At 32.2% G+C, this 23,032-nt stretch overlaps 1 protein-coding gene, 1 long non-coding RNA gene and 1 pseudogene across 2 annotated transcripts; all 3 read right to left on the reverse strand.

Moving 5' to 3' along the window:
- Positions 1-15,267: 15,267 nt before the first annotated feature.
- Positions 15,268-16,028, reverse strand: LOC126682852 (tyrosine-protein phosphatase DSP3-like). Its single transcript, XM_050378616.2, has one exon. It carries the CDS (start codon positions 15,921-15,923, stop codon positions 15,315-15,317), a length of 609 nt encoding a protein of 202 aa, XP_050234573.1. The 5' UTR covers positions 15,924-16,028; the 3' UTR covers positions 15,268-15,314.
- A 1,690-nt stretch (positions 16,029-17,718) lies between these two features.
- On the reverse strand, positions 17,719-19,834 carry LOC126679957 (tyrosine-protein phosphatase DSP3-like; annotated as a pseudogene).
- On the reverse strand, positions 18,319-19,342 carry LOC126679958 (uncharacterized). Its single transcript, XR_007641012.2, has 2 exons — positions 18,744-19,342; positions 18,319-18,612 (listed from the first exon to the last, which is right to left on the reverse strand). It is a non-coding gene; the product is annotated as an uncharacterized LOC126679958 (long non-coding RNA).
- Positions 19,835-23,032: the final 3,198 nt, after the last annotated feature.

Consider the following 23,032-nt stretch of genomic DNA (forward strand, 5'->3'; position numbering starts at 1 on the left):
CTGAAGAATTGGACATAGATGACCTCAGGTTGAAAGGATCACCCCTCTCGCCCGAGATCATGGAGGAAACCATCCCGCACAGCATGAAGCTGCCGACCTTGCCAATTTTCAATGGGGAAGGAGACCCCCGAGACCATACCTCTAGGTTCACAGCGACCATGGGGCTACTCAGCGTATCAGACGCCATCCTCTGCAGGGTTTTCCCTACCACGCTCACGGGCACAGCCCAGAGATGGTACAACAAATTAAAACCAGGCTCGATCAAAAGCTTCGCTTCGCTTTCAACAGAATTCCTCAACAGATATCTCACAAACATCCCAGCTAAAACCACTACCAGTATCCTAAGAGCCTGCATCCAAGAAGAAGGAGAAACCCTGCGAAGCTACATCGAACGATTCAACAAGCAAGCTATGAAGATAGACAACCTGAACGTCGACATGGCGACAGAAGCATTGCGAGACGGGACGCGATTCGGCAAGCTGGTGGACAAGCTGCTAGTCAATAAACCCACAACTTTCTCGAACTTAATGGGCATAGCTCAGAAATACTTCGAGTTAGACGAAGGGCGAAGGGCGATTCGCGGAAAGGAAGCAAAAGGAAAAGAATCAAAAGAGAGATCCAGAGAAAAAACCAAGTCCAAACCTGATGACAGGAGAGGAAGACCCGAAGAGAGCAGACGATTCGCCCCCCAGACAAGATATGAATCGAGATACGATCCCAGAGATGACGAGAATAACTTCACTCCGCTAAACACCAGCCGAACTAATGTCCTCATGTGGATCAAAGAAAACGTCAAAAACGTGGTATGGCCACCAAAAATGAAAGCAGAAGTAAGAGACACCAGAAAGTACTGCAAATTTCACGACGATTACGGACACGAAACGGATAGCTGCAGAGACTTGAAGGTCGAGATCGAAAGAATGATCGACACAGGCGAGCTGAGGAAATTTGTGGCCCGAAAAGAGAAGAGCAATGACAAGGGAGAAAAAAGAAACAGAGAAGACAAGCCGAAAGAAAAGGAAGACGAGCGCCCATCCAAAATTCTGGGAACCATACACATGATTAATGGTGGAGGGCATAGTAACTCCACGATCAGGAGGAAGCAGAGGAAGGAAGTAATGAACATACGAGAAACTCACATGCCGCCAGTGATCTTCGATGTAGAAGACTATGAACACGTCAAAGCACCTCACAACGATGCTTTGGTAGTGACTACTATCATTGAAAATTGGAACATGGAGCGGATCCTTATCGACGAAGGAAGCGCAGTAAACCTCATGACAAACGCAGCATACAAAATGTTGGGAGGAACAGCGTCAAGGCTACGCCGAGTCCCAATTCCGCTATCAGGACTCGGTGGACCCTCCATCACCCCGCTGGGAGCAGTCACCTTGGAGGTAATAATCGGCCCAGAAAGAGGAATAAACAAGAAAATCATGTCACTATTTAACATAGTGGACATGGAATTGACATATAATGCCATCCTAGGAAGACCTTTCCTCCATGATTCGGCAGCGGTAACCAGCATCAGAGCGCTGGCAATGAAGGTACCAACTGAAAAGGGAGTAGTGACGCTGAGAGGAGACCAAGGAATAGCCAAGAAGTGCTATGACGAGTCAGTGGTGGATCTCCAAGAAAACAAAACCGAAAAGAAGGAAGAATAGGAACGAAAAAAGACCCATCATCAGTAACGACTTCACGTCTTATCAGATGGCGTCAAATCTATCTTTAATTCTTTGTATGCCATCTTTTATCAATAAAAGTTCAATTTTGCTGCTATTTGATTAGCCAGACGAACCAATAAAGAAATGAAAATCAAGAACAGCCACGAACAATTAAATCAAAGATGAAAGAAGAAAAAATAAAGATCAAATTCAAGGCAAAATCGCCAGAATAGGCAAAACGCCACTAAAGGTTAAAAGCCAAGAAAATGAGTTTAAATTAACTCAAGGCAAAATCGCCGGAATAGGAGAATCGCCACCAAAGGTTAAGAGTCAAGAAAATGAGTTTAAATTAACTCAAAGCAAAATCGCCGAACCAGGCAAATCGCCACAAAAGGCTAAAAAATGAGTTTAAATTAACTCAGAAAAGGCAAATCGCCAACAAAGAGTTTAGATTAACTCAACAAAAACAAAAATAAAAAGAGTTTAGATTAACTCAACAAAAACAAAAATAAAAAGAGTTTAGATTAACTCTATAAAAGCAAAGAACAGAGTTTAGAATAACCCTCGAGGCAAATCAAGTACATAAAAATAAGGCGAAAGCACATTTCGAAGAAACATAGAAAATGTATTCATAAATTGTGAATTACAAAAAGCAAAATCAATACATCAGCAAATACAATCAAAAGAAAAACTACTAGACGCGGTCTTTAGACATCTTGGCGAGGAGATCACGGGCGATGGCCTGGGGATCCAACCCGTTAACCCCAGAAAGATCAATATTAGGATTCTGCTCTAGAAGCTTCCTCCCAATCGCAAGGCGATACTCGCTTATCAAAGCAGAGTAGAAAGCCTTCGTATCTAGCAGACGGATGTGAAGACCCTCAACCTCCGATCTTAGATTGTCCCTCTCCCCACCAACAAGGGAATTGATCCGAATGAGCTCCTCAATCTCTTGAGTCAAGTCATCGGTCTTTTTCTCGATCACTTTCACCTGGCGATCATTAATCGCATCCTGCGCCTTGAGCTGTGCCAGGAGAGAATCATGCTCTTCCAAAGAGGCCTTCAATTTCGCCCTTTCAGACTCGGAAGTCGCCAAAAGAGAAGACAGACGCTCGACCTCCTCCTCGGCGCACTGTCGGCGGTCGTTCAATACCAAAACAGATTGAAGAGCCTACACACACCAGAAATAAACAAATAAGAAAACAACTGAATACAAAAAACATATTATACTCAAGAAAGAAAGCACTTACAGAGAAACCATGAAAACAAGCCAGATCGGAAAGCTCTTGACCCGGCCTACCACAAAACCACGTGACATCAGCAGGAATCGCCAAAGTCCGGATATATTCCGCCAGCACTCTCGGATTCAGCAAACTGGCAGGATCCTGACCTTCGACCCACTGAACCAAGTCTGGAGCAGAAGAAGAGCTTCCAGGAAAACTCTCCCTCGTTGGAGAACCATCGCCAACTCGACGTCTTTTTCTAGACGGAGAATCCGGGTCTCGACCTAGAGAAATCTCTCCCGAATCAGCAACAACAGGCCCCTCTGAGGCCACACCCCCAACTCCCCCCGAGACGATAGATGATGCTAGAGGGGGAAGTAGTGACGGAACCGCCTCGTCACCTACTGGATCAGCCGACTCATCATCATCATCTACAATAATAATCTCAGGCAACGCTATCTCGACAGGAGCTATGGGAATATCAACAGGAGCCCCATCCACGTCAATGTCGCCAGGAATAATGTTGGCAATAGGAACGTCAGGACCACCCATCGGAACGTCCAAATCTACTTGAAATCCGGAAAGGAAATCGTCAGAAGAAGAAGACATCCTACAAAAGAAACATTAAAAAGAACTTAAGCAAACTAATATACCTTAAACAAAAGAGTAGCAAAGATCCGCCAAGCCTCGAGGAGGATCCTCCAAAGGAAGCCATCGACGCCGAAGATGACTATTGACCAAGACATCTAAAATGGGACGCGATTCAACACTACAGGAAGATATGTCGAAAGCAAGTTTTGACTCGGATAAACTTAAAGGAGAAGAACAGCTCCGAACTGGATGAGAAGAAAAACCATCCGAAAAATGAAGAAAAGCAAATTTATGGTAGACAATAAAGAAACGCCTTCGCCAGCGACTGGTTAGGCAAGGAAGATAAATACGAGATCGCCCTCCTCTACCAAGGGCGAAAACGAAGCAGCCATCACACTTCCTAAAGTCTACAAAATGATATAACACTTTGAGAGAAGGGGCACAGCCCCGGAGCCTACATGCCTCCGAAAAGGCGAGCACTACTCTAATCGTACCAGGGTAAAGTTGCCCCAGAGCAACCTTTAAATCCCTACACACTTCTACTAAAAATGAATCTAAAGGAAACCTAAGACCAGCAGCAAATTGCTATTCGAAGAGAACCGCCCTACAAGAAGATCCGGGAGAATCGGACGCAGCCATATCGGCACCGGGTAATATTACCCTATAATCGAAAGGAAAACTATACTTAAAATAGATATCTAAGACTTCATCCCTACGAAGCTTTGATCGGGTAAAAGCCATAGCAGCGCATGCATCTTCCACTCGACTAAGAGGCATCCTAGAACAGGAAATCACAAACATAAACACAAAATAAGGATCAAACAAAAAATATATTGAAGAACACGTCGAAGAACACATCGAAGAACACCAAGTACAGAAAAGGAATTTCCAGAATATAAACCATGAAGAATATATACAAAGAAGAAAGCCATATTAACATCCAAACAACGAAAGAAAACATACCTGAAAAATCTGGAGAAAACAAGTCACGAAGAATCAAATGATCAAACGAAGAACGAAAAGGGAAAAGCTACAAGAAATGAGAGTAAATTCGAAAAGTAAGTAAGAGGGAAAAGAAGAAATACAAAGAGATTAAATACAAAACGCTTTTGAATCATTAACCGTTGAAATCATTAAATGCCGACACGTGGCAACACAGAATCTTACTAAAGAAGAAACGTCACCCACAAACATATGAAACGACTCGCCCGGAATACAAAACGACTCGCCCGTATAAGAGAACTCAGCTCCAAAAGAGCCAAAATCCACTAAGGCATAAATGCCAAACTACTTCAGCTCACTTGCGGGGGGGCTAATGATGGATACCGAATCCTACTGTAAGTATAATGGAGCCGAGTTGCAGGAGATCTACTCTCAGGTGACACCGGACTCCCCCTGAAGACCGAAAAGGTATGAAGGAGATGCCGAATCTCTAAGATTCGGTAACACGCTAATAAAGACCGAATCCCACATGATCCGCCAAGAGCGCGTCAGGCCCGGGATTCGTGTAAACGACTAAATATGGAAACCTTGTCCTATTTGGACACAAACACTATATATGGAAGGATAAGCTCTACTTTAGGAAGATAAGACTATTTAGGAAGACGTTCCTAAATAGGACTCTTATCAGATTAAGGTAGATCCCGACAAATCAGGAGAATCTCTACGATACGGCCGAATCCCTACAAAGTAGGATTCACCTGCCTAATACAACTCTACTAGGTATATTCGACTACTATAAAAGGAGCACGAGGTATGCCTAGAATCACAATTACATTCATATACTCAAAACGCTGCTCAAAGCTCTAAACTGACTTTAGCATCGGAGAGTTAATCGGACAACCACCGTCCGGTTAGCTTCTACCCTGTTTTGCAGGTTCACTCACCGGTTCAGAAGGCAGACTCCATCAAATACTAACAAAAATGTACTATAATATTAGACTTGGTTCAGCATATCTAGTAAGAAAAGACTTTAATTGTACACAAGGTGTTTGATTAGTTGTCGAAGTGGAGTTTATTCTTGGAGTTATATTAGATTTTTAGGATGACAAAAATATAGTGCTTTCATTGAAATAATAGTAATAAAAAGTAGCAAATAAAGTTTTTACACAATGTCTTTATTTAACAACAATAAATATGCCATAGTTGTCGCAAGGACAAAAATTGTATACGTGATCATTGCTGTTGCAAATAATTTTAAATTGCCATTGACGTTTACCATTATATGTGAATAATGCTAATATGATCATCAAGGAATTGACTAAATGGTGACTGGATATAGACTATAGTTAGGTCCAATCAAACAAAGGATATTTTTTAATTAAACTAATGATGTGAAGATAGGATTTGAATTTAAAAAAAAAGCATTTGTAAATGAAATCACAATCTTTCGTGAGTGTCATTTATAATTTATTCTATGTAATTTTATCACCAATTTTAATTTCAATGGTTTAAAAAAATGATGAGGACGCTTGTACTCATAAATGAATGACATCATTTTGAGTTTTAAATAAAGATGAGATAAAAACTCAGGCACCATTTAAATTGAGCGAATTCGAATGATTAAAATTTATGGATTTTACACAATTAATGAATTTAAATAAAATCCACCGTTTAGTATAATAAAAAGTAATTAGAATCCATAAATTGTCACAATCCACTATCCTTCAAAATCCATCATTTGATTTGTCACCTAAGAGGTGGGAAAGTTGAAATCCACCATTTTTTTATACATGATGGATTGTTATAATATTTTATTATTTTAAAATTATCTCTATAAATCCATTGATTTTAGGTTCTATCCAAACGATAGAGTTTGCAAATCCACCAATTTCATATTCTATGGATTTTAAATTCATTGTTTTTTTTTAAATTCATCGATTTCAAAATCCTTCAATCCAAACGGTGCCTCAGTTTTTTCTTTTGAATAGTTTTTGCATGTAGCTGTTGCGCTATGTCATTTATAAAACAAACTAATAATACATCAGTTATGTAAAAAAATTAATGATAAAAATTTAGTAATAATTAAAAAAAATTATTATAAATGCTCATTCACATGTTATGACATGACAACCGATATATAGGTTAAACACTTTTTTTTTTATTTTTTTTATTTTTTTTATTTTCCCTTTTGAAATTTTTTTTATAAGATTAAACTTCACTCAAATTATTTCTCATCTAATTGATTCATATGGAAAGATGACTTTTCTTCCCCTCTTATTAATAAGAGAGCGTTTTCATTGTATTTATAAATCTACATGAAAATAAAATTAGTATTCTAGAAAAATATAAATTTTTATTGCACTATTATATCCTATGATAAAAATAGACCTAATTATTTAAAAACTACTCATCTTTAATTTTTTTTAATTGCACCATGTCATAGAAAAACAACCAATTATACCCCAATTTGTATGTTTGAGTTTTAATTGTACTACAAAACATTCGTCTTCTCTGCAATAGAAAAGACAATTCTACATGATTTTTCCATCGAAACTAGATCTGGTTTCTCGGAAAAACCAGATCTGATTTCTGGTTCAACCATATCTGGTTTTTGGAAAAACTAGATCTGATTTTTCCATCGAAACTAAATTTTTTCGTAAATCAATTCCGTTTTGTGTAAATGATATTTTTTTATTTTAAAAGGTTATTGGTAATTAATATAAATTTAATAAAAATATTATTATTTATTGAATTTTGTGAGGAAAAAACTTGTTTGTACTATTAATAACATTAACGTCGAATTAGAATATATACTAAAAAAGAAAGATTATTTCAAAAAAAAATCAAATGAAAAGAGCTCAATGTTTTGGGTACTGTTGAAATTCAAACATGTAAATTGAGATATAATTAATTTTTTTCCTACGTCATCATCCAATTAAAAAATTAAAATAGGGTAGTTTTTGAATAATTAAATGGTGCGGTTTTTGACATAAAATTTAGTATATCATATCAAATTTCATATACATCTATTTTAATTGTAAAAAATTATCAGTAATAACTATAATTATATTAAAATCTGGAAGTGTGCCGCTCAATATAAATATATATTAAATTCAAAATATAAATTATATTTAGCATTTAGCTGTTTTTTATACTAAAAATAGAAAGCATATAAAATGCATATACTCCGAGATGTGTTCTCAAAGTTCGTAAATAAACCATCAAAGTCCATTGACTTTTGATAAAATTTAGTTCATCTATTTTCTTTTATTTGTCCATTCATACTACATATATTAAAAAAGTCATCAAAAATTAGTATAATGACAAAATAACTTTACATTGATATATTAAAAGTTTATATGTTAATAAATGCTATCTTTATTTTACTAAATAAAATAAAAAACAATAATAAAAAAAAATTACTCCCTCTATTTTTTTAGTTGTCCATTTAACTAAAATTGTACATATTAAGAAAGTGGGGTTTTTGTCTTAAATTATGAGAGTAAATACTCAAATAACCCTACTATTTAATAAATGTTTTATAAATTGAGTCATATAGTCATTTATTATGGGAGGGATAAATTTGGAAGATACTAGCTAATGTTATCTTAAATTTCTAAAAAGACAACTATTGATGGAAAAACACATTTGTCTAAAGTGACAACTAAAAAAAAATGGAGGGAGTAAAATTTATCATTGAAGTTTGTAATGGACAAATATTTTGAAACAAAAAATTTTAAAAAAAGACAATTAATTAAAAGAGAACAGAGGGATAATAATTTTTTTTCATCCGAGTCTCTTGATTCTTTGAGCTCTCTTTCACCATCATTATGATATTTCTCTCCGAATATAAAGGCGAGAATGATTTGGATTTCAATAGATATTTTGATATAGTAATTAGCTAAAAGTGATGTGTTAATTTCCCTAAATACATGTTTCGCCAAAATAATTACAACTTTACATTGCAAGTTTTGAGTTTTATTTTTTGACTTTTTACTCTAACTTTATTTACCTGTTTTGTTTTTTTATTTACTAAAATACTTTTTTCGGTTTTTCAATTTCGGTTTTCGGTTTTTTCGGTTCGGTCAACCAAACCGACCGGCATTTTTTATATATATATAGTGTAAGATTAGTGTATATATAGTGTTAATTTTTATTTTTTATAGATTTTTTTCCTGGAATTTTTTATTTTATTTTTTATAGTGTAACAGTAGTGTATATATAGTGTTTTTATGGTGTTTATATAGTGTAAAATTAGTGTATAAATAGTGTATAAGTAATGTATTTATGGCATTTTGTAGTGTTTTTCGTGGTTTAACCATGAAACACTGCAAATACACCATAAACACTGCATATACACCATAAATATTGTAAATGCACCATAAATATACTAAAAAACGGCAAAAATACACCATTAATACACCAAAAATACACTAAAACGTAAAGATATTATAAAATTATTACAAATGCACCATAAATCAATATTTTCTTTACAAAATCAGTAGCAATAAACAAATCTATGAATAAGAGAAGACAAAATAAATAATTTTATGAATAGTAGAACAATTTTATAAATAAAAAATTATAGATCTATAATAATTTATTTACAAAATATTCAAATCATTAAAAAAACTTTAAAAAATTACACAAATCTAAAAACGAGTCGAGAAATCCATAACGCGAACGGAAAAGACGAATGGACTGGCGCGAACGGAAAACGACCGGAAACGACGAGAAATTCATCAGAAGTAAACGAACGGAAACTCGACCGGAAAGACGAACGGAAAAGACGAACAGAAAAGTAATCGGAGGAGATAAACTGAAAATCGAATGAAAAAGAAGAAGAAAAGAAGAAGAAAAGAAGAGAGAAGAAGAGAGAGAAGAAAGAGAAAAAAAAGGTAACTATGTAAAAATTTAATCTAAAATGAGATAAGGTTTCTTTATATAGTGGGTATTTTTGGTAAATAAGTTAGCTTATTAGGTAATGCATGATAAGAGGAAAAGATGGGCCAAAATGGTGTAAATACTTTACCCAAAACAAGTATTTGAAAAACAATCCCAAAAATAATATTTGAGTCTTTAGGACGACTAAAAAAACAGCAAATGATATTTATCAGGCAAAGTATATTATTTATCTAATATTATACGTTCATGTGTATAAAGTTTAATCTATTTAGGATGAACTACCGCGCCAGATCGATTAAAACTAAACATGTATATATTTAATAACATTCATAGACCAAACTGATTATATTTGAAAAGTATCATATTATTTGGCAAACCAAACCTAATTATAGACAGATAAATACATTTTGCTCATCTGTTACGTGTTCTATTAAAGAAACAAAGCAATATTTGGCAATGAAACACCTCTTCATAAACCTAATCATAAAAGATAAAACTATACCTTAATGGGCTTGGCAACAAACAGTAGTGGGTTGTGATGTTAAAGATTTCTCTATCCATTTTGATTTTTTTGCATTTTTTTTTGAATTGCTGCTTTGCTTACTCTGAAGCGCATTGTTTCAGGCGTGTCTATATATTTGGAAGATAGATTTAACTTTGTTTGCAATCACTTATGATGCAACGAAGCCTTCGGATAGATAGGAATGACAATAAGGCAGGGTGGGGATAGGGATCATCCCCGCTTAAATGGGAATTTTTCTATTTCCGTTTTTATTTAATTGATGGGAATGAATCCATTTTCCGTCCTTATGGATTTTCGTATATCCATGTGATTTCTATTTCCATTTAATTTCTAAATATGATGATTTTTTTGCTTTTAAGTCGGGAATTTTGAGGGTTTTACTGAGTGTCTTAAAAATCAAACCGATGGCTAAACCGGTGAAGCCACCGGTTTTCGGTTCAGCCGGTTGAGCCGGTTCAACGAAACTTTTGAAAAAAACTAGCGACGGCTTTTACAATCGCTAATTCTTTTCATCCGATTTGATAGCGGTCCAACCGGATCAATGACCGATTCGTCCGGTTCAATTCGGACCAAACCGATTCAACATAGTTTCTGGTTTTTTGTATTTTTTGAACCAGACCACTGGTCGGATCCCAGTTCAACCTCTTTGGTCGGCCAGTCCGATCTGATTTTAAAATACTAGTTTTACTAATAAATAAATATCACCTTAACTACTTTGATAACAAATAGCGTATTTTTAATTATAAAAAAATATTGTTTTTTTTAATTTCAATACATGAAAATGCAATTTTTTTCTAAATTTAAAGAAGAAACGAGTAAACTATAAACTAAACTGCATATTTATATTTTTGAATCTTTTGATAACTATTTAAATATACGATATTATGTTTTTATTAATAAATTTATACTAATACATATTTTTTTTTTGGTGACGAGGACTCACTCTACTGAACCGAAACTCAATATCATTGTCAAACCCCGGGATGTGGACCGCCCGCAAGTCCACATACCTGGTAAATCCGGGCTATAATGGCCAGCAATCCAACCTCAACCACTCCATATTAAGAAAGGGCGTAGCCGGGGTTCGAACCCACGACCTTTGACGCCCAGATGGCTGAGACTTAGACCACTAGACCAAACCCGTGCGGACATATACTAATACATATTAAATTGAATAAAAGTATAATTATCTATAAAAATTAACAATTTTTTATGTATAAACACCGGGTCCCCATGGAGATCGGTGGGGACTATGCTCTCCATCCCTGTAGATGGGAATGAACTTCCTCCATCCCTGTCCCTATGAGAGTGATTAATAGGGATTTCCTGTCCTATTAGGATCCTAATTGTCACATGTCAGCAAAAATATTATTAATAATTGTCGATGTTATTTTTGAATGTGTGTAAAAATTTCTAATTGATTTTTTTATAAGAGTGATTATCTGTGTATTATTGATATTTTATAAGAGTGATTATCAGTTTAAAATGGAGAAAATATTTTTTCTGTGATCAGTACTCCTCAAGGCATTGAGTTAGTCCTTCCAAAAGAAAAAATGTTTATTAGAAATAAAACAATCTAATAGGCATTGAATTTGTTAGATCTTCATCAACAACCTAATGAAAGAAAGAGTACAAATTAATAAAAATAGTGAAATACAAAAAGAATTAGTTTCTTGAAATGGCAACCACAAGGTTGACACAAATGTAGTTTTATATTATTAAGAGGTCAGATAACTTACGAAAGGGTGCATTTAATTTACAGCATTAAACTTCTTTATTAATCAATCATGTCATCCGAATTTAGCGCCTTCTATCATAAAACCTCTTAAAAAATCAAGGGCTTATTAGGTATTTATCTAAAATAAAAAAATAATAGGAAATATTATCTCAGTGTGGAAAAGATATTAAAAATACCTCATAATTTTTGTCTAATTATTTTTGTACTCTCCGTGTAAAAATATTCAGAATTTTACTCTCATATAACTGACAGCCTCTCTCCTCTCTCCTCTCTCTCTCTCTCTCTGTTTCTCTGTTTCTCTCTGGTTCTCTTTTCTCCATTTTTATTCTCTCCTTCTTCATTATTTCTCCGCCATCGCCTCCGCTATCGCCTCCGACATCGCTCCGACATCGCTCCGCCATCGCTCCGCCATCGCTCCGCCATCACCTTCGCCGTCGTTCCACTATTATTTGAGATTTAAATTATCGATTCTGTAATTTTTATGGTTTAATTTAACTTACAGACCTAAAAAATATCGATCTTAAAAATTTTCAGTTTTCAGATCTAAAAATCTGTAGAAAAAAACGATTTTCATCTGAAAAAATAATTTTCTGCAAAAAAAAAAACGATTTTCTGTGGAAAAACAGTGTCAGATTATCATATCATTATCACTACATTATCACGTCGTTATCATACTGCAGAAAATAAAAAAAATTATGAAAAATAATGTTTGATTATCATACTGCTATCATAACATTATCATGACGTACTTTGTCATAACACTATATTATCATAACATTATCATGACCTACTTTATCATAACAGTATATTATCATAACATTATCATGACCTACTTTATCATAATAGTATATTATCATAACATTATCATAACGTATTTTATTATAACATTTTATTATACCTTATCATATTATTATCAAACGGTATCATATTATTATCATCAAATTTATCATACTGTTATCATAATATTATTTATCTTTTATCATAACTATATCATACTATTATCATAATATTATCATGACGTACTTTTATCATAACTATATCGTAATTTTTTATCATAAACTTATCATAACATTATCACAATATACTTTATCATAACAGTATCAAAAAATATTATCATAACATTATCATGACGTACTTTACCATAAGTATATCATAACTTTATCATACTATTATCATAATCTTATCATATTATTATCATAACCGTATAATATTATGATATTGATATGATAACGTTAATGATATAGATATGCTAACGTTAGTGATACCGAAATGATAATCAAGCACTTTTCTTAATAAAAAATCGTTTTTCCTGCAGTGTTATGATAATGATATGATAACGTCATAGTGATAACGATATGATAATCAGACGCTGTTTTTTGCAAAAAAATCGTTATTTCTGCAGAAAATTATTTTTTTTCATCATAAAATTGTTATTTATGCAGATTTTTTAGATCTAAAACAGAAAAAATTGAAGAGCAATTTTTTCAGATCTGAGCATTAAAATAACTCGTAATAATCACCACGAGTTAAGAAAAAAATTGCTAAAATTTAATATAGAAGAGCGGCGGATTGGCGGCGAAACGACGGCAGATCGGTGAAGGATTGGTGAACGACGAAAAAAAAGATAGAGAAGAAGAAGAAGAAGAAAAAGAGAAGAAGAAGAAGAAGAATTAGAAGAAGAAGAAGAAGAAGTAACTGCTCTGAGAGTATAGAAATAAGTTATAAAAGAGAGGGAGTAAAAACATAAATAAACCAGGTAGTTATATTAAAAAAAGCCACGTTAGAGTAAAAACAGAAATAAAAAAAACGGAAAGTATTTTCTATATCTTTTTTTTGGTGAGGTAATCTTTACAATTATTTTTAAAAAGAGAGTGTTTTCCCTAATTTTCTCAAAAATCAACCTCCTAAAATATATTTAGTGGGTAAGTAAACTCTTTTGTCCAAAACTACTCTAAGAACCGCTCTAAACTCCTTCTTCTCCAAAAATTACCAAAATACTCCTAAAATATATGGATAGAAAAAAAGTCAACCAAACCTATCTAACCAAATCTAAAACCATTCATCCAACTAAACCAAATATAAATCAACCACCTACCCAATCCAATCAAATTTAAATCACCCTCCCACCCAATTAAATCAAATCACTCAACCTTTAACCGTCACCCATCCCCGCCACCTTTCTCCGGCCACCGCCACCTCCATATTTCCATCCATCATCGATTTGTTCTTCACGCAGGTGAAAAACAGCATGAAGAATAGATTTGTTCTTCACGGAGAACATATCCATCTGAGTTTGTTTTTCGTGAAGAACAAATCGAAGATGTCCAGAAATAATGGAGGTGGCGGTAGCCGAAAAAAATGGCGTTGGTGGATGGTAGCTATGGGTTGAGTGGTTTGATTTAGTTGGGTGTATGAGTGATTTAGGTTTAATTTGATTGGGTGGGTGGGTGTTTATTGTCACCTTCAAAATTAAATCTTTAGATTTTTATTTTTGTTTCATTTTCTTTGTAGATCAATTGTTCGATTTAGGTTGTTTTTATTTTTTGTTTCAATTGATTTACACTGTAATTCAATATTTATTTTAATATAATCTATCTCGATTAAAATAAAAGGTAGTATATATAGAAAACTAGAGGAGCCAAATTATATGTTGCTATTTTAATTGATACGAATTAAGACCGGTTTGAAAGACTATTTTAATACTTGAAATTTATATAGAAAATAAAATACTCTTTCAATTATAAATTCATAAACACTAATTATTTTATTTTAAATTATTATCACTATTTATTCTATTTAAATAACTAAGTATCATATATTCCTTTATTTATCATAATAAAATATTTATAAAAAAATCAATTAAATTATAAAATTACTAATTAATTAAATATAAATAATTACAATTTATTTATTTTTTATATATAAAATTTATTTTTTAAAACATATTTATATTTATACTAAGGCCTAATCACTCAAAAACCCCTCATCTTTAAACTTTTTTTCAATTCCACCCCGACGTTGAAAATTTGTCAATTTTACCCACTTTTGAATTTTCCGTTTTCAATTGTACCCCAATATTTTAATTTTTGTTAATTTTTTTACTTAAATGATGAAATCATTCAATTAATTAAGTCTAAACATAAAATTAAATTCTTTTTTATTCAAAAAAGTACAAATAAGTCCTTTATTTTTAAAAACTAACTAAAAACCATAATCAAATTAACACTAATTTAAATTTTTAATTAATTTAACTAAATTTAAATAAATTTTAAAAATATACAATTAATATATGCGAGACATGGAGAATGTTTTAAACAAATTTCTAAACGCAAAAGACGTTAATTTAATTTTTCAGGGTACAATTGAAACACAAAAATGCAAAATAGGGTAAAATTGACAAATTTTCAACGTCAGGGTATGATTGAAATGGGGCTAAAAGGTCGGGGTTTTTTAAAACATTAGGCCTTATACTAAACTGTCAAAATTGAGAAAGTATATATAAACGTTTTTTTTTTAGAATCAATATATAAAGGTATTTAATTAGTAAAATATTGAAATGGATTAAATTACTATTTTCATAAACAAATTTGAATATATAGATAAAAATGTTCATGATACACATAATTAATTAATAAAATATTGAAATTATCACTAATATAGTACTTTTCATAACTAAAAATCTAATAAATCTAGACTATACCACTACTACTTCTATCAAAAAATAGTTCCTAACTTGACCTAATTAGGGAGTTCTTCAGTACGTCGTCTTCTCCACAAATTAAACGGCTCCTATTTGAACCGGAACCACGGCACTGCAACATTATACTGTAAAGACACTTCATACCATCAAACCTCTCAATGAACTTCAGGTCACCGTCTCTCGATTTTGCACCGGCGAAGTACTTATACTCATCAAGCACAGAATCCAACCGCCAATCTTGCAGCTTCCGAAAGCAACCGACGACCGTACCTGTCCGATGCTTTCCTTGATTGCAGTGAATCAAAACCGGATGATTCGTCGGGTCGAGCAGGATTTTCAGAGCCTCTGTGACGGCGTCGTTTATACTGGATGTAGAAGCCGTTTTTCCGGCAATGCCGAACTGGAAGAGTTGAATGTTATGAGCGTTGAGAAACTCCGTGTTGTGTTGTGGATAGGGCTCGGAGCATAAGTAGATGACTGAACGGAGGTTGAGAGATTGAAGGAAGGAGAAATTGGAAGGCTGTGGAAAAGATGATCGGAAAATAACGCCAGCTTCTACTGCTGAGAAATTCGGCGGTGGTTCGAGTAATACGTCGTCGTTGTTTCTTTCTTCTGATTCTTGTAGTATCAACCCCATTCTTTGTTTTCTTTAAAGAAGCAAAAGTATTTTACTGAAGAAGGAAAAAAGAAGCACAGAGAATCAGAAACAAAAGGAAGCTGAAGAAAAGATTGTTTATTAGGTTTGAAGATGTTTATTAAATATTAGCTTGAGATTAAATATTAGCAGTAATTTCCAGTTTGGATTCGGATTCGGATTCCGTGTCTGATTCAAATTAGGAAAATGCAAACGGAAGTTTTTAATATCGATAATTTTTCTTAAAGGGGAGTTTAGTCCTTAAAGTTAATTTTTTTCAAGCATTAAATTATTTAAAATAATAAATTTCAATTTTTGATCTTATATTTTTGTTGAACACATTAAAGCATATATTTTTATTGAATTAATATTATATAGTAGACGCTCTAATAATTAATATATATAATAAATTAAAAAATTATTAATTTATTAAATATGTATAATTATAAAATTATAAAAAAAATAAAATATATTTTAAGCCATTTTTTTAAACCTGCTATAACGTTATATTACAAAAAAATCAACTAAATAAGCTTTTTACCTCTATCTTGAATAAAAAGAATATGTTGTATTCAGTTAAAAAAATGTTAGCATGAGATTCAATCAAAAGAATGAATATTGCATTTGAAGTGCTTGACCTGATGGCCAAGTCCTTCAGTTTGCATAAGGTCGGGGATTCGATCTTCTGATTCTTCTCAGACCGTATTTTATCTAATTTAATTTTAAAAGATGCAAACTAACTCCTACCAACTCCTAATAACAACTAACTTAAAATAGTTCTATCTTCAGATAAAAAAAGAATGAATATCAAAAAATAATATTCACAAAATAAAATATCTTAATTTATATATATATATAGTTTATTATAAATAGTGTGTGTATATATATATGTATGTGTATTTTTTTTAACAATTGAAAAAAGAACAGTTGTGAGAAAAATTGAATCCACAATCTTGTGGTTTGTTGTCCAGCGCTCCTAACATTTGAGCTACAGCTTATTTGTGTGTGTGTCTATTTTTTTAAAAAATATCTCTAATAATTAATATTTATATAAAATACATCTTAAATTTTATAAATTATTAAATAATAGAATTATTAATTATCCGACATGAAATAAAGTTGGTTTCACAAAATTTTATTAATTGTTGGAATTATTATTTATTGAATATTAAATATTAGAAGGTCTATTGTATTTTTATTGAAAACGTAGTAGTAACACATAGACGAATCAACCTCGCTAAAATAAACTATCACCAAATCAAACAATAAATTGACATGATCTAACCATCAAAAAGGCTTGAAATTGGTTGAAATGGATACTTAATCGAATTAGAAGTTTTAAAAGTTAGTAATGATTTTAGCTAGACTCTCAGGACTGGTTCTGATGTGCTTATAGGCGATTGTTTAATGTTAGCCAAACAATTAGGTCATTTTTTTATATTGTTAGACGCTCTACGAAAATTGTTGCACATATTTTTGCACAAACATTTTGTTTTATATTAGGTTAACACAAATGAATTAATTTAATTTTTTTTGTATTTTTAACGTTTGTGACTCCGTTGGATATTTGGTGTCATGGTATTCATTTTCATTAAAAAAATGATATAGAAAATTATAGAAGGACAAAAATAAAAAAGAATTACTGAAAAAATTAATTTTAACTAAATTAATTTTATTTTTTTAATTCATGCGATTGGTCAAATGGTTTATATTTTTAAAATGGAGGTAGTACATGTAGAACAAAAGGAGTCGAAGTTCATGCAATACATAATTAATTCAAATTAAAAAAATAAAGACATAAGATCAAATGTTGTAAAATAATTGAAATTATCATTAATATACATTTTTAATAGCAAAAAACGTAATTAATCTAAAAAAAATAGCTCCTAATGTGACCTAATTTGGGACTTCTTCAGTACGTCGTCTTCTCCACAAAGTAAACCCCTCCCGTTTGAACCAAAACCACGGCACTGCAACATTATACTGTAAAGACACTTCATACCATCAAACCTCTCAATGAACTTCAGGTCACCGTCTCTCGATTTTGCACCGGCGAAGTACTTATACTCATCAAGCACAGAATCCAACCGCCAATCTTGCAGCTTCCGAAAGCAACCGACGAGCGTACCCGTTCGATGCTTTCCTTGATTGCAGTGAATCAAGACAGGATGATTGGGTTAAAGATTCTGGGGGTCACCCAACTTTGCCCAAGTTGCAAAATGGTTACCGAATTTTAAAATGTTACAAAATGATTATCATACTATACAAATGTGAACTTCCGGTGGTTCCTAAATGAATTCCGGCAACATTTTTCCTACGTGGCTGCCGGATGCTGAGTCACGCCTTCCTTTATTCGCCATGTCATTCCACATTACTCCAATAATGCCATGTCATCATCTTCCCCAAGATTAAATCTAGAATTCTTCCATTAAACACCAAACATAAACTTAGAATTCTTTTTAAAATCTCAAATTTACCATTCAACAATAACTCCTAAAATATATTTTACATACAAATATCAAAATCACAACATGATGGATGTCCAGCACTATAATTTTCAATACTAAAGGTAGAATGTGATAATTTAAATCAATTATCTTTTCACTTAACTAACAATTTGTTTATCACCAACTGGGTTCCCTGCATCAGCTGGGTTGATTTCAGCTTCCAAAAAACCATTCAAATGCAAGCTCTGTCAAAAAGAGAAGAAGAAAATAAGACCCAAATGAAATTCAAAGAAAAAAAAATACAACACAGTACTTAATTTAAAGCAGATAGAAATATAATTGAGCAAAAAAAAAGTAATTAATTGAAAATAATTACTTGCATAAGATGAGAACTACAAGTGAAGGCTGGGACATTCGATCTGCATATACTTTGAGTTTAAACTCGTTCACCGGCCTCCTGTAACTCGGCCCGTTATCTGTTTGTTCTTTGCAGCCGGCGACGCCAGAGAGTTTTGTTTTCTCACTATGGAACAAGATTAAAAAACAATCATTTAACTCAGCCGTTGAATTTGTGGATGGAGAGATAACGAACCAGTGTTAAGACTGGAAGCGACATCAAACAAACCCATTAGACCGATAGTGGTATTCCAGCGGTAGAAGCATTAAAGGCGTTCCAGCAATCGGAGCAACGGCATCACTCTTAGATTCTTCCTATTCCTAGTGGCGGGGAGTGTAGAAGGCTAGTGGAGACTATGGAAGCGTGAACAGAGCAACGACAATGTGAATGGAGCAGGGGTGGTGGAGGCGGCGGCGAGAATGGAGATGAGGGAGAAAGAAGAATTAATTGAAATAGGGTTTTAATTTTAGGAGGAAGAGATGCTGACATGGCAATATAAAATGTGCTGTGCCTATGTGTGTGTGCTGATTTGGAGGGGAGAGGAAAGAAAACACGACCTGGTTGCCACGTAGGAGAAATGTCGTCGGAATTCATTTAGGAACCACCGGAAGTTCACATTTATATAGTAGGATAATCATTTTGTAACGTTTTAAAATTCGGTCACCATTTTGTAATTTGGGCAAAGTTGGGTAACCCCCAGAATCTTTAACCCCAGGACGATTCGTCGCATCGAGTAGGATTTTGAGAGCCTCCGTGACGGCGTCGTTTATACTGGATGTAGATGCCGTTTTTCCGGCAATTCCGAACTGGAAGAGTTGAATATTATGAGCGTTGAGAAACTCCGTGTTGTGTTGTGGATAGGGCTCGGAGCATAAGTAGATGACTGAACGGAGGTTGAGAGATTGAAGGAAGGAGAAATTGGATGGCTGCGGAAAGGATGATCGAAAAATAACGCCGGATTCCACCGTTGAGAAATTCGGCGGTGGTTTGAACGAATCGACGTCGTTTGTTTCTCCTGATTCTTGTAATATCAACCCCATTCTTTGTTTTCTTTAAAGAAGTAGTAAAATATTTTAAGAAGAGAATGAGAAACAAAAAGAAAGGGAAAAGCGAGTGTTTATATAGTATAGGGGAAAGTGAAAGTCAGTAGTTTTCAGTTAGGGATTCGGATTCGGATTCGGAATTGGATTCAAATTCCTACTCATTCTATGAAACAGAGAGTGAGAGAGTTTGTTTGAAAAGGAAAAGTGATGAAACAATTTTTTTCCCTTTTTATTTATTTAATATATATTTATAAATATTATTTATATATATATATTTTAACTTAAATATTTTTATATTAGGTCGAAACTTTCAAATTTCGACATTTTAATTTTAAGGTTTTATCCGAAACTTTTAACTCTACATTTAGAGATGCATATTAATATATTAATTTCTAATACATTTACCTTCTAAACTTTATTTGTTCCATTCAAAACCGATTATTAAAATTTAAATTTTCAAATTTAAATTTTAAATTTTTATAATTACGACCTACTTCCTAAAACACCTATAAATTTATTTTACACTTAAATAATACGTAAGTAATTGAGTTTAATCGAATATTTGATCGTTAAGATAAATAAAACATTAAAAGAAAGATCGTATAAGTTAAAAAAATGAAGGATTGAGAAAATTATAAACCATATTTCATATTAATATAAAGAAAAAAGGCAAAAGGTACAAAAAAAAACCCTCGTAATTTTTGCAAAAGTGTAAATCAGCCCTTTTACTTTTTTGGGGTATAATTAAGCCCTCTTTATTTTCAAATAGAACAAATAATCCCTTTCATCCAACATCATTAGAAACATTTGTTAATGGCTGACATGTCTCTCATAATCATATAGGAAAAAAGTTCAAAAATAATTTTAATATTTAAAATACTTACCAAAAATTTGAAGGGTTAACTGTCCCAAAAGTAAATTAAAAGGGTTTATTTGTTGGATTTCAAAATAATAAGGGTTTAATTGTTCAAGTTTAAAAATACGGGGGCTTAATTGTGCCCAAAAAAAGTAAAAGAGCTGATATGTACTTTTGAGAAAAACTCGAGGGTTTTTTTGTACCTTCGGCCAAGAAAAAATGAAGGAATTAATATGTTAGTTGGTTTAAGTTAGGGACTAAATTTAGCCAAAAAAAATTAAGCATACAATCCATATTCTAAGAATGCGGATTGCTGCTTTGCCTTGGGTGAAAAATTTGTGGGCCCAGGCATAAAATTAGTATTTTTTTTAAACAGGCACAAAATTAAAATTTTTAAATTCTGTAGGAACAAATCCGTCAAAATCCCCTTAACTGTGCACATAGCATATGGTAACAACATGTTAACCGCATGAGTGTTTATCCCGCATAATAAATGTATCACGTCATTTTTACATCAAATTAATGAATATTTGTGATCGGAAATTTTTATTTATTATTTATTTTTTATCATTAAATATCCACTTGTAAACGTATCATTAGTTATTTCACGAATGATGTGGCATAACCGTTGCTTTGTATAATTATTTTAACCGCAATATTGACCATTATTGACGGCAATGTTGAATGGCATTGTTTGCCATAAATTTTTGCATTTCGATTTCGGTTAAATTATGGCGACCAGTCACCGGATTTCGATAATTTTTTTTACGTGGTTAATGTATTTTTTTAAAATATAAATTTTTTATAGGAGCAAATTACTCTGAGACCTTCCACATATATCATAATATATAGTTTTATACCTTTTATTTTAAAATCTCATTTAATAGCCCAACACTTTTAATTCTGTTAAACAATTAGGGGTTTATGTTAAGTCTGTTAATGATTTAATACCTCATATTCAATTTAATTAACAATTTGATATTTTACTTTCAATTCTATTAATGATTTGGTACAAAAAAATTAATAAAAGCCTCTATTGTTTATATAATTGAAAGTGAGTGGCTATCAAATAGAATTTTTAAATAAGAAATATCAAACTGTAAATTATTGTATATGTGGGGAGATGCAGAGTAATTTTTCATTTTATAAATAAAAATTCAAATAAAATAAAGAGAGTTTTTTTTTGAAAAAATAAAATAAAGAGTGTTAAATTTTTGTGCGTTTAATTTTTAAAGTTTTGTAAATGTTTTATAAATAAATTTTTAAAAATAGTAAATAATACTCCTTGGATCCCTCCGTCTATAAGTGATACTCCCTCCGTTCTTTTTTAGTTGCCCATTTAGGCAAAAAAAATTGTCTATATTTAGTTGTCCATTTAGAATTTCAAAATAACATTAGCTATTATCTTTCAAATTTAACCCACCCTTATAAATGACTCTATAACTCAATTTACAAAATATTTATTATATAATAGGGTTATATTAGTATTTACTTTTATTATTTAAAACAAAAAAATCCACTATCTTAATATGTGCACTTTTAGCTAAATAGACAATTAAAAAAAACGGAGGGAGTAGTTGATTTTCATTCTTGAGAAAAGGATACGTAGTTTCTTTCTTGGAAACAGCCTGCAATTACAAGAAAGAAACTACCTAATCCCATATGTATATTTAGTTTCTTTTTATTAATCAGCAATAGTTTATTACTACTACATTTTTTCCTGGAATTTTTTTAAATCATTAGGATACATCTATGCAACCATTCTATATTAAAAAGGAAAATTCTATTTGGCCAGAATTTTTATTAAAAAACAAGAAAACATAATTATTGGATTGAAGAAGTTTAATGCATTGAATTTAAAAGCATCCTTTAGACCTTTACTAACTTCCCAAGCGATCTGACCTCCTAACAATATAAAATTATATTCGTGCCAACCATGTGGGTGGCATTTCAAGAAAATACTAGCAGTAATAAATAGAGCAAATTATTTTAAAATCCTTCACATTTGTTTTGATTTATACTTTAGTCTTTTTTTTAAAAGAATTAAATAATTTGGTCTTTCACTTTTAATTTTATCAACAATTTAATCTTTCCGTCTATTTTTAGTATTAGACAATTAAATCAAAAAATTTAACGATAAATTTGTTTTTTTTCTTCAATTATCGTTAAAGAATTTATGATAAGATTTTAACATTATTTTTTATTTTTTACATATTTAGAAGTTTGGAAATTATAAAAATAAATTTTACTAATTACGGAGTTAATTTATAAATTCAACTAAAAATTCAAATAATTAAATTGATTGAAAAAATATTGGCTAAAATTGCAACAAAATATTGAAACTAGGCCATTGTTATAAAAATTAAAAA

Source organism: Mercurialis annua, linkage group LG5, assembly GCF_937616625.2.
Source record: "Mercurialis annua linkage group LG5, ddMerAnnu1.2, whole genome shotgun sequence".
Lineage (NCBI taxonomy): Eukaryota > Viridiplantae > Streptophyta > Magnoliopsida > Malpighiales > Euphorbiaceae > Mercurialis > Mercurialis annua.

Bases quoted from the DNA above. Each gene is read 5' to 3' on its own strand.
- LOC126682852 (XM_050378616.2), bottom strand. From the start codon at position 15,923: ATGGGGTTGATACTACAAGAATCAGAAGAAAGAAACAACGACGACGTA.